This window comes from Acomys minous (genome assembly GCF_964271855.1).
Source record: "Acomys minous genome assembly, chromosome: 4".
Taxonomy (NCBI): domain Eukaryota; kingdom Metazoa; phylum Chordata; class Mammalia; order Rodentia; family Muridae; genus Acomys; species Acomys minous.
In genome coordinates this window covers 90,090,197-90,103,344 of record NC_140486.1, presented here as the reverse complement: position 1 = coordinate 90,103,344, position 13,148 = coordinate 90,090,197, and the positions used below count along the sequence as shown (strand labels likewise).

General features: G+C 43.3%; 1 protein-coding gene across 2 annotated transcripts in view; it reads left to right on the top strand.

Moving 5' to 3' along the window:
- Positions 1–11,645, top strand: part of INO80D (INO80 complex subunit D) — a 70,985-nt gene extending 59,340 nt beyond the window's left edge. Inside the window, exons 12-13 of one of the 2 annotated variants that reach the window (XM_084780918.1) lie at positions 229–1,411; positions 3,231–11,645. In XM_084780918.1, the coding sequence (XP_084637044.1) occupies positions 229–1,391 (1,163 nt within the window). In that variant the 3' untranslated portion in view covers positions 1,392–1,411; positions 3,231–11,645. Of the gene's footprint in view, positions 1–228; positions 1,604–3,230 lie in introns of those variants that run through there. The other variant, XM_084780919.1, reaches the window with a different exon arrangement.
- Positions 11,646–13,148: the final 1,503 nt, after the last annotated feature.

The window sequence follows — 13,148 nt, the reverse complement described above, 5'->3', positions numbered from 1 at the left end:
CTATGCAGCCCTAGCTGGCCTAGAACTTGCCATGTAGTGCAGGCTGCCCTTGAACTAAGAGAGCTCCATCTGCCTCTGCCTCCTGAGTACCGGGAATTACAGGTATGCGCCGGAGTGCCTGGCAAGAAGGACTCTTGTGGCACGACAGTGTTTGGAGTGTTCAGATGTGTGGCTCTCGCTGCATGGGTTGGGTGTAAGCTCTGACTGTGATGGCTTTGGTTGATGCAGGAAAGAATGGAGACCTCCTCCCGACCACCGAAGAGGCCGAGGAGCTTGAGCGGGCCTTGCAAGCTGTGACTTCTCTCGAGTGCCTGAGTACAATTGGGGTACTTTCCCAGTCAGACGGTGTGCCAGTTCAGGGGTTGTCAGATAGAGGACTGGGGGTGTTCTCCACGGGTAGCGACGCTTCGGGAATCCAGTCCTTGAGTCGAGAAGTAAACACAGACCTAGGGGAACTCCTGAACGGCCGGATAGTGCACGATAGCTTTCCCAGCCTGGAGCTGGACGACAGCCTCCTCCGTTCTGCTGCTCTGTCTAACCCACCCACACCCCTGGCAGGGCAGATCCAGGGGCAGTTCTCTGCTCCAGCCAGCGTTGGCCTTACTTCTGCCACTCTGCTCAGCCAGAGTGCGCTCGGGGAGAGAGCCTTCCCAGGACAGTTTCGTGGACTTCATGATGGCAGCCATGCCTCCCAGAGGCCACATCCTGCCCAGCTGCTGAGCAAGGCAGACGACCTTATCACCTCACGACAGCAATACAGCAGTGACCATTCACACTCCTCACCCCATGGAAGCCATTATGATAGCGAGCACGTGCCGTCGCCCTACAGTGACCACATCACCTCTCCCCACACATCTTACTCTGGTGATAATATGGCAGCTACCTTTTCAGCAGAGATGCCCATCATGGCACAGCACTTGCTCCCCACCCAGCTTGAGGTGCCACTTGGAGGAGTGGTCAACCCCAGAACTCACTGGGGGAGTCTCCCCGTCAGTCTTGGCGATCCCTCTGCATTTAGCAACCTCCTTGGCGCGGATGGACACCTTCTTTCCACTTCCCTCTCCACGCCGCCCACCACGTCCAACTCAGAGACCACACAGCCTGCCTTCGCCACCGTTACCCCAAGCAGTTCCAGTGTGCTTCCGGGGTTACCACAGACCAGCTTCAGTGGCATGGGGCCCTCCGCTGAACTAATGGCCTCCACCTCTCCCAAGCAGCAGCTCCCGCAGTTCAGCGCAGCCTTCGGCCACCAGCTGAGTTCTCACAGTGGCATTCCTAAGGACCTGCAGCCCAGCCACAGCTCCATAGCCCCTCCCACAGGCTTCACAGTGACAGGTGCCACGGCTACAAGTACCAATAATGCATCTCCCCCCTTCCCCACCCCTAACTGAGCGAGTCTGTGTGCTTGCAGGTAGGTGGAACCCGGTGTTTTCTATCTTTGTTTCCTCTATTGCACCCCCCTCTGCCCTTTTCCTACAGGAGATTTAAGAATAACAGTGGGGGTTAGAGGGACCTCTCCTTCCCGGTTCAACACGTGGCCGTGCAGCGGGCCTTGCGTTAGTGTTCACGTGCGCTCCTTAGCGCTGGTGCTCATTCCCTCCTGGCGGGTCCTCTCAGCATGGCGGCTCCTGTGGTGGCTCAGCACAGTGACTGGATAGGATTGATTTCTTTTCTCAGCAAGTCCTAGAAGTGGAAGATACCTCAGATTACCAGTGCCCTTTACTGTCTCCTAGTGTTCAGACCCATGCTCCCGTTCTCTAGCCAGGTTTCTACACAGCTTGTTCTAGGTGGAGTGGTCCTGTTAAGATCCTGTGTAGCAGGCGGTGTGCGGGCGCAAATCAAAGCTCTGACTCAGCACCAACTGCCAAGCACCACAGTGAGACTAGGACGCCATTCCTAATTGTGATATGGTTAGCTGAAAAGAAAATTGTCTCTTGACTGCCTGCGAATGCGTGTTCACTCCTGTGTGTGTTTTGTGCGGTGCAGTAGCTGTCTCATTGTATTGTTTCTTTTCTCACTCCCGGAATAAGCATAAGGCTCTTTTCTCCCTCCTTCTGTCTCATACCTAGCAAGCTTCTTTCCTGCTGAGTTGACTCAAGCGTCCTGGACAGGGAGGGGGTGGTCCAGAGGTGATAGCACAGCCCTTGGGGAAGATCAGCCTGTGAGGAGGGGGCCACGGAAGGCTGAGTTCACATCACTGGTAGTGTCACGATGACTGACCTCACCTTTTCCATGTGCATTTGTTTCGGAATCCCTCACTCATGGAACACATTTGTAGGTAGTAATTGAAGAAAATACTTTGATGTGCAAAAGCAGGCTACACCAGATAGAGTTGAAAGATGACATCTCTGACCTGCTTGGTCCATCGTTCGCTCCTAGTTTTTACATGTTTACAATTGTGATTCTTTGGTGAGATTTGTGAACTGTGGAGGACACGTGTAGAATCCATGTGCCAGTTGTGAAGTGATGTGTAATATTGGAAGGATACACATTTTAAAGTTTCTTTCAAAGCAGAATATGGAAATTAGATATAAATTTTACTTATCTTAGGTACTTTTAAAATAATTGAAGTACTTAGGACGGAGTACAATTGGAAATTCTTTTAAAGTACCAAGGTTTTAGGGTGAAATATCTTACTGGGTGGTGCAGTACATTGGTGACTATGAGGTGATGTGTGGAGCTTCTTGCCTGCCGTCCCCTCCCAGAGCAGGGTGGAGCTTCATTTCCTACTCTGTTTTGCTGAGGTTTCACTGTCCCTTTGGATACCATTAGGTATGCATACCTGAGTTCAATCTAATTTACATATGTATATTTTTAAAAATAAGGCAACATATCTATTAATGATGTGGTACAGTAATTCTTTTGTCAGGGACTATTTGATCCTAATTCCTTCCTGATAGGTAAAGGTTGGGACATATTTTCCTACTTCTTATGTGCGTTTTCTTCATGCCATGCTAGTTCTAACCAGTCCCTTCTGTTGAAGGTTTTTCTTTCTCTGCCTTGTAAAAGAATGATGGTGATTAGCAGGCGTTATGCAGATACCACGTGCCTGAGCTTTTGGAGGGAAGTGTCACATGACTGTATGAAATCATGATATGCCCTATTTTGTATTTATTGAAGTTGGGTGGGGAGGTACAAAATATGTTTGTAATATATTTACTTTTTTTTTCTTAAAAATCATGTTAATTAATTGGAACATTTATTTTTAATAGCTTTGCCTTTTTTTGCAGATTGAGAAATTTCTAAATTATAAATTATGTCACAAAGCAAAATTATATTTGGTATCACCATGAACTTCTCTTCTGAACTGTGAGAACAGCTTTTTGACTATTTCCACCTGTGAACCTGTGTCAGTAGCTTTGTTATTTTCGTGCACTGTAATGAAATGATGGTGAACAGTTACCTCACCTCAAAAGTGTCATTTCATTTGCTAAGCTGTTTTCACATCTCTTTATAATCATCACTAGAAAACCGCCTTCCCAGAAATGTTCTTTTGTCTCAATGTGTGTCAATTAAAGATTGTAGCAGAGCAGTACCCTACATTTCCTTATCAGCACCTCTCTGCTGAGGAGAGTCACGGGCAGTCACTTTGCACTGTTCCTGGCTATCTGTCCCTATATTAGCTGCTGAGAAGTCTTTAGTTGTCAAAACTGAGTTTGCAGTAGGTTGCACCTTTTATTGTTTGCCATTTTCTGTTTTATGTGCATTTAAAAGCCCTTCTTTGCTTTCGAGTAAGGAGGCATGAAGTGATCAGGAATGTTGCCAGTTACAGCTTCACGCCAAAAATATTGAGTAAACTCACTTTTGTTTGGATGCCCATGACGACAGCTGAGGGGAGGGCAGCCTTAGAAAGAGCTGGTACAGGAGCAGATAGGTAGCAAAACACACGCTTCTTCTGTGTTGGAACTAACATCCAAGCCTCTGATGTGCTTTTCTCTGGCGTGTGTGTGTGTGTGTGTGTGTGTGTGTGTATGTGTGTATGTGTGTGTGTCTGCTGTTGGAAGAATATCTATCTATCAGCCCAGAGGCTATCCACTTTGTTACTCTTGTAGTTGTTAACACAATTCTAGTCTCTTGACCGTAGATGGGGTATTAGTATGCAAAGAAAACTTAAGCTTCTTTTACAATGCTTATATGAAAACAACACTTATGTTATGGCAAGGCAATACTGGAATCAACAAACCTTACACAAGGTCCTAGTAGGTAGAAGCTAGTTTTAATTGTAGTGCCCAGTACGTGAGAAACAGTAACAAAGGCGGCTCCCTCTGTCTCTGCAGTTCTTTGGGACCATTTATAAAGGCCAGTTAGATTGTGTTACTGTGATTTAACTTTTGAAGTTGCTGCAGTTACTGACTGCATCCTGTGCTCTGAGAACCGGATGTTTAGCAACTCTGATATCTGAAGAGAAAATGGGCTTTCTCTCCTTTAAGTGTTAGTGTTATTTTAGTAAAAGTACTCAAGGCATTGTTTCCTTTCTTCTGTAAAAATGGCTTAGCAATTTTCACACCTGGGTAGGTTACACAGCTAGTGAACAATTCAGGATAGTAGACAGCAGTTACAGGTAGCCCACCAAGTGACAGACTATGCAATAGACAAATCTTGTAGTTATCTTCGCATAGCTGATAAGCAAAGGTCGTTTTCTCTAGTGAGCCTACTGTGTGAGGTAGTCCTGTGTATAAATGACAGCAGTTCCATCTTGGCAGGTAATGTGTGTCTAGTGTCCCCTCTGTAAGAAGATTATGGTTTATGAGAAGCAGATAGTCATTGGAGATGGAAAGTGATTGTTTTATATTCCTTCAAGTTGATGGTACCATTTTTAGTGGCTCAAGGCTAAGGAAAGCTAATTCTTCATCTTTGCCAAATATATGAGGTTAATCTTCTAAAGTAAACCAGGCTCTCACCTGAAGGCTAGGAATCATCCCCCTCTGTTAGTGGGTCACAGTGAAACCCGTCCAAAGTTTGTTCTCAGTCCACACTCGCAGTTCACACGGCCAAGGCAGTTCTTTCCTTTAGGGAGGAACTACGTCCATGCAAGAAACAAGCGCCCTGGCAATATAGCTTCTGTTACACAAAAGAACTTAGATTTCTGTTGGCCTGTTGCATGGCTTCTCATAAACTGGCAGTAGTCTTGAATCACACAGAGGTGAAATCCTTGCTGTAGGCTCCTTGAGTTTGGCCTGCCGTCTTTGCTGTGCCCTGGCATCCTGGGCAGCGGTGTTGGTGCGAGGGCTGCCTCTGCAGTGACTGTCTGAAGCCATTGCCTTCCTCTGGCTCAGTTCCACACGTGGCTGAGCGTTTTTTGACATTGCAGAGTGTGGGGATATTAACACTAAACTATTTAATAGGTTTGGAATCCATTAGAATTTTAAAAGTATTTACCTTTTAGTCACCTTTTCTTTTTAGACTTAAAAAAATTAAACTCGAGTTTTTTAACTGACATGTGTAGGATACTCAGTAGAGTGGTTTGTTGAATGGGCAACGCAACTGTACAGTGTAATGAGGAAATTTAGGGACATCTTTGAAGGAGAATTTGTTCGGAGTGAATACTCACTTGTAATTTTTCATTACTGCTACCCACGTTGTTCTATGAATTTCTTCATGTCAAAATTATTAAATGGGGGATAGTCACTCATGGAAAGCCACATATTTTTTCCCCTTTCAATAAACTGAAAAATAACCAGTTCTTCCCTGGAATTCAGTAAAAAAGAAAAATAATGATTTCTTAATATTTTGGCTTCTGTAACTTTCTTATATTATTATATTCTGGCGGGAACCAAAATCACACTTTAATTAAGGTGGTATCTTAATTGCTGTCTTTCAAAGGGTTTATGATCCGGTCTCTGTGACAAGCACAGGTGGGAGTCTGCGATGCCCCTGGCCGCTGAGTTAGGAAAGCACTTCTGGGTGTTGGTTATGCCTCGCATCCACAGTGCTGCAGTTGTGGGTTACATTTGGGTTTTTTTCACTCCAGTCCTAATTCTTGGTTAGCTTTCCCTTCAACACCGTGATAAGGACCAAGTAAAAAAGAGATGTGGCATTTCAGAGAGATTTGTCATGACTGTATTTACCCTGTGTTCCTGAGTATGGAGAATGTTTTTAGTGGTTTGAAGAGCAGGGCCAGCAGGATCTCTGGCTGACCTAAAGTTACTCTGAAAAGCAGTCTTCTAAGACAAAAGGTGTTTGGCTCTCAGAGGCCAGTGGGGCAGCATGTTTTCTTTCCTTCCTCCCTCTGCCTGTTTGCACGCTCATCCTCGGTGCTGCAGTGTGCATGTGCACACACATGAGCCGCACTCGTCTTGGCCCAAGAGTGGTAGAATCTTCTTTCATTGGTTTTTGTTGTTGTTCGTATGTGTTTGTTTGTTTGCTTTTTAATCTGGGGACCACTGACCTAAGCTCTGTATGCACCCCAAGTTCCCCATGGAAAACGTTTCAACATGCAGGGCGGAAGGCACCAGTTCAAGACCACACCATTGCTTTTCCTTGGGGACTTAGACTGATTTGCCCCGAAGTGACTCCAGCCTGTATCTATCCCACAGTACAGGCAGCTCCAGCGGGTTAGTGCTGACAGTGTGTGCCTCTGTTCCAAAGGGTTGAATCAGTTCTTCTCAACAGTGATAGCTCTTCTCACCGTATCGTGTTGAGTATGTCTCAGGGATTCCTTGCGGAAATTAGGGCAGTTTTTAAAATAAGAAAATAGTTTTAAAAGACACTAAAGGTGACTCATCACTGATGAGAGCTCAAGAAAGAGAAGGCATTTGGTTTCATAGCCCGTGGTGTCTCGTCAAGGACTTTTTCCTTTCTACTTCAGGCTCTCATCTCAGCTTCAGCATACAGAATCCTTTCCCATCATGCACAGCTTTAAAACTTTTATTTAAAAACTTCCTTCCCCAATGAGCTTTCAGAATACTTATTGTAGATTTTAAGAGAGAAGGTATATTAATTTATGCTATTAACATCACCTCATAAATTATAAGTTTTATACTAAAGCTGTATTGAGTGTAATGAATTATGTTGCCTATGTGTTTTAATAGCTTAAAATTATATATGAGCTTCTTCTTTTTATTTTTGTTTTTTGTTTTTTGACAAAACAAACTAGTGACGCACCTTCTTACACTGGATCTCTGCCGTGTCAAGGTGTATAGCTGTCCTTTGCTACCTTGCAGATATATAAAGAGAAGGATAACCGGGGCCTCAAAATGTAGACACCCTTAGAGCATTTCTTGTCATTCATAGCGCTGTTGAGAGGCAGGTTCTTAGCACGTGATCTGTGGTTTACACTTGAGACGGCTAGACGCTTAGGTACAGGGTAAATAGAAGCATGTACATCAGCTCACCTCCCTCTGCTGGAGCTGGCATTTGTAAACTTACATTTTTTAAGACCTCTCTTGTTTCCTATGGATTTATTCTTTAATTTACAGTTTATTCTGTAAGTTGAGAAGTAAAATAGAGAAATTAATAAATCTAGATGTCCTCAATGTCTCATTCAGGAACGTTTTGCCCCTCCTCACTAAGGAATTCCCACTGTGACTTAAAAATAGAGGTAAATTACTTGTGTGCATGTATGTGTCTGTGTTTTTACACACATGCAAAAATATACATGGGGGGGTACATGTGTGAGATATGAATGTGTGCTTGTATAAAAATAGAATGGTAACCGAATTGTTATTGAAATATGGTTTATTTAGCTGAGGGTATTAGAGTTATTTTCCCATTGTTTCTTTTTTATAAACATACCATATTCTTCGCTATATTATGTTCAAAGGCTAGCTCTGATATCATGTGCATTTTCTATTAATCTTTAGATTAACTTATGCTGTTTTTAAAGTGACATGAGAAAAAACAGATTCTAAGACCAGCCTCATAGTTATGAGCATAAAAGTGAGAGGGAAGGGGGGGGAGGGGAGACACCTAGATAACAGCTCATTTATCTATTGAGGTGATGGGACCAGAGATTTGTTGAAACATTTTTATGTCTAATAAATTTCCTTCATATTCCAAGTAATAAAGTATTATGACGTTTTCTTGGCCACATTCAGAAAACATATAGGCCTAGATACGGAAGCTTTGAAAGGGGCTGCTTGTTTCAGGAGTTGGTGGGCTCATTTCACCGTGCATATTTCAAAGCTGGGTTGATTTCAGGTATTTGCAAAACATTTTTTAAAACTGAGTTGCGCCATTGGTTATGGTGTGGAGCAACCCAGCTCTCACCCTTTGCCTGTAGGAACAATCATGCTGCCTTGGATGCTTACCTGGTTCACGTGCAAAAGAGAAAGATGCGTTCCTGTTGTTTGAGCCTTGTTGTTTTGCTGTCATCCCTACGGGAGCACCTGGTGACCTGAGGCAGTCACTGAGAGCCAGTGCTCCCATCACATTTATGTTGCTGTCAAAACTCACCTACTTAGATATGCTCAGCAACTCCTGAGAACACATTTGAACTTGGTACTTGTCTTCAAGGCCTCAGTTACTTCATCTTAGATTCAAGCAAAGCCTAGGGAAGCTCTCATGCTGTCCTTACAGTTGCATTTGGTAGCATCTCCCTGTTTCATTCACTCTTGCTTTTGGATTCCAAGAGATCTGCATATTTCCTGTACATATGCATGCAAATGAAAGAAGGGCGTTTGTGCTGATGCCATTTCTCCCTTCAGTTGCTGGTTAAATGGAATTTGCTAGAATCAAGTCCCCCTTATTGAAGGGTAAAAACAAGACCCTTTGTGTATATCTGTACAGAGATGTGTGTACGGGACGTGGTGGCACTTTGCTGAATGTGAACTTGCCTTGTCGATGGAAAGATTGAAAAGTATTATGTTTATTTATACATTTGTATAAATCTATATATACACGTATGTATATGTGTGTGTATAGATAAAGCTATATACATATATTTCCCTAAAAAATGTGTGTGTATAATAGATTAACAGCCTCTGCTAAGCAAGATTATGCATCTGTGGGAAGTTCTGGGTTACTCTGCAAGGCAGTGGATGTGATGGCAGTCTAGAGTAGGTCATCACACATACTGCAATGGGAATCCTTTGGGATGACGGTCGGTTACAGATTACAGTGGTCACAAATGATGAGCCTTTGTCTGAACTCTTTTTCTCACCAGCTCCACTGTTCCTCAGACTTTTTGCTAGCTACTCTCTCATTACTTAACAATCACATGCACCTTTGCCGCCAAGTTGTGGTTGGCCAAGTGCTGTAGACTGACTGCTGAGCGTGGCCTGCGCTGCGCGGTGACGAGCCACATCCCGGTCCACAGCCCCTCGTCCCTAAGCACTTCTCTCGCTAGAAGCCATGGAGGACGTAACTCGGCTGTCACTTTCCCAGACATTTCTCACTGACATTTCCCCCACAGGATATAGCTTTCAGTAATATTTTCTTTGAGAATTGGGTAGTCATCAAAAATAGTTAATTTTGAATTTTTCTTTAACCTAGGTAACTGGAGTATTTTACTTAAATAGAAAAAACTAATTATGACTTTATGATTGCTATTAATGTTAGGTATATTTCCACACTCATTATTTAAATAGTTTGGTTTGCTGTGTGTTTTAAATATACATTGGCCTTTTGGATTTAAACGAAGTATACAAAATCACATAGCAGCCTCTTGAACTCTGTGACTGATGAAATGCTCTCATGAGTTCTTGTGGAATAAATCCTGCTAGATTTCCTTGTGACTTTTCTCACAGTCAGGACCCTGAGTTTTAACTCTGCTGCAGCTCTCTAGAAAACTTGCACCCTTCTATATCGTGCCTTTAAAGCTCTTATGCACACACAAATAAAAGTGTATATATATACATGTTGGCGCATGTGTACATATACTTTGGTATATTCTCACACAGTATGTCTCCAGGATATATTGTGGGGGTGGACATAGAGATATTCAAAGGCAATGAAATGTTGCTCTTTAGATATATATGTATATAAATAGTGTTGATATAACTGTACATACACATGTATATGTATGAGTTTTAAATGGCAAACCTTTACATTTAGCAAAATGCTGCCCTACTGGGATATCGCCGCTGCAGTGGCACTTGTATGTAATGATTTAAAATACATTATCAAACATTATTTAAAGAACATTAAAGGTCCCATCTAAAGACAGCCACCCACTATTTATCCAGCTGCCCGTTCCTTTCATTGTTGTGTTTGTATAACTGAAAGGGAGACTGTCATTTTTAAAAAACCATCTGTGTATGGGGAGATGAGATTCTCTCGGGGCGCTTTGTATCTGTCTCCCCTCTCAGAAACAGTGATGTACCACAATCTAGCTTATTTATCTCAATTTTAAACCAGTCCTGATATCGCCCCTAGTGTGTGTCATCAACCATCTCCTTGATCAACTTAATTCACCAATTTGCCTCTTCCTTTCATTAATAAATAATGATCATTTCGGTCATTTTGCCTGGGGGAAACTAAGTCCTCTCTTGCTGCAGGGAAAATAGATCATCTAGTTATCGTTCTGCCTTGGTCAGAATTCACCTTGGAAAGAAGACGCTTCTCATAACGCTGTCTTAAGCACAGTTTAGTTTGCATAGTTTGCATTTATTTAAAGACCTTACCTTTTTTTTTTTTAAGGACTCTTAAGTTGCATGTACTTGGCATAGATTTAAGTAAGATTTCTCACTGCCCTCCCTTAAAAGATACTTCTTTTTGTTAATCTATCAGTTTTCCATACTGATTGCAAGAACATTCAGACAATACTGTTAAATACTGTTTTTGTTTTTGATGAGCTGGCAGCAGATTATACCGAGGAACCTAGAGGGAGAGAAAGGTAGATGGATTCCATGTTAGTGGGGAGTGGAGTAAGGGTGCTCGTAAGGAACATTTCACCAAGTAGCTTGCTGGAACTTGATATCAGAATGAGCCTTTAACAGAAAACCTCCTGGCAGATGGGTAGTACTAACTTGAGTGCCCAAGTGTAAATTGGAACCAAGTTGCAGTGGGAAATCAAAGGTGAGAGGTCACCAATGGAAACCAGTAAAAGACAGGCAGGCTGGCCAGTTTTTAAAACATCTTTTAACAAAGTAACTGCACGGTAGCAAGGACTAGCGGTCCGAGAGCTCTTCCTTTTCAGTGTTCTCATTCACCTTGGCACACGGTATGCTTCATACGCCATACATCCAGAGCATAGACAGGAGGCCAGCTGCTTAAAGGGGACTTGCAAACCAAGCATCTTCTCTCATGGCTGTGTCACAGCTGCCACTCAGTGCCAGGCATGCACGCTGGGAGCAACTAGTTTCTGCAGCGTCCGACAGGGTTTGGAAAAGCCCAGCCATAGCACTGGCGGTAGTTTTTCTGGAGAGTACACACACATTAGGGGAGATGACTGTGGTTTGTGATTTCCCTTTAACCAGGAAGAGATGGTTCACACTTTCCATATATATATCTCAATGAATGTACTGTATTACTGTTTTAAAAATTTGATGAAATAATAATGGATTGGTCTCCTTTTGTTATCTGGTCCTTGTTTAATTTGTTTAAGGGTTTTTGTATACAAAAGTTTACATTTTTATGTATATTTTTCTTGTGTAAAAACTGATGTAATATGTGTATAAAACTGTATGTATTATCTGTATATAGTGTGACAAAATGATTTTTCTTTCTTTCTTTTGGATGTATTAATAAATCTTGCTGTGAAGTAACCTTGCTTTTACTAATTATTTCCTTTGCCTGGACAGTGATGGAAGTGCTAGATGTTGGCCTGATGTATTTTGATGCTAATTAATAAAAAACCATCACACCTGGGCAGGGGAAGTGAGATAGGCGTGGCTGTCTCATCTCCTGGGCTTGGAGAGACAGAAGGAATCTTGGGAAAAAGAGAGTCCAGGGGAGGAGGAAGGTTGCACCATTACAGGTCAGATGGAGAAGCACACGGCCGGCGTGGATGGAGAATCTGGCCCAGATGAAGAACATTAGCAAGGATTTGGGATTTTGGATGGGAGGTAGCTTGATAGAAGTTATTAGAAGCAGATGGCATGGGGTTGGGGCAAGGATTCCATACCTGCCCCACTATGGGAAGTTGTTTGGGGGCTTAATATCTGTCCTGCCCCAGGTTAACTAAGGCTAATTTAAAATATAACAAATGTCTGTGTCTTGATTGATTGCTAACAGATTATACTGCTGTAATAAGTATAGGCCTGATAATAAACGGTTATTAGGCCATACAGGTAACTTAACTACAATGTGGGGAGCTCCTGGTCCAGGGTAAGTACTTTTCCTTCTTTGTTTCTGGTCTCTGAGACAGGGTTTTCCTACATCCCAGACTGGCCTGCAACTCAGCGTGTGGTCCACGTTCTCAGAGTTGCAGTCCTCTTGGCCTCGGTCTGCCACATTCTGGCTTACAAGATTAAGCTACTGTTCCCAGTTAGGTTTGGTTTTATGAGACTAAATTTTACCATGTGCCCTGGCTGGCCTGAAGCACAGTGGGTAGAACTAACTCTGCCACCCAAGTACAAGGATTATAGATTATGCAGTCATACTTAATCTCTCCCCACCCCCACCCCAGACAGGGTTTTCTCTGTGCAGCTCTGGCTGTCCTGACACTCACTCTATAGACCAGGCTGGCCTCAAACTCACAGAGATCCATCTGCCTCTGCCTCCCAGGTGCTGCCGTAACAGGTGTGTGCCACCATGCCCCACTGACATTAGTTTTTAAACTATTTGGAGTATTTACTGCCCCTACCTCCACCTCCACTCCAATACCCCAGCACTAGGTATGAGAGAAAGAATTTAGTGGGGAGCTGGTGAGATGGCTCAGAGGTTATTATTAGGAGCCTGACTGCTCTTCTAAATTCTAAATTTCCTGAGTTCAATTCCCAGCAACTACGTGGTGGTTCACAACCATCTATAATGAGATGTAGTGCTCTCTTCTGGTATGCAGGCACAGTACAGGCAGAATACTATATATATCATAAATAAATAATTTTTCTTTTTAAAGAATTTTAGTGGGGAGAGGCGGATCTAGACCACTTCACTTCTCCCGGCTGTTGAGGGTTGATTGAAGCATGTCTTTCTGTCTGGTGCTATCCTCCAAGTGTTCCCTGTCTGTCCCCTCCAAGCCATCACCTTTGCTCTCTCCATCCTCTCCAAACTGCCACTCTCTCTCTCTCTCTCCTCTCATATTTATACCCCTCAGAGTCCTAGGA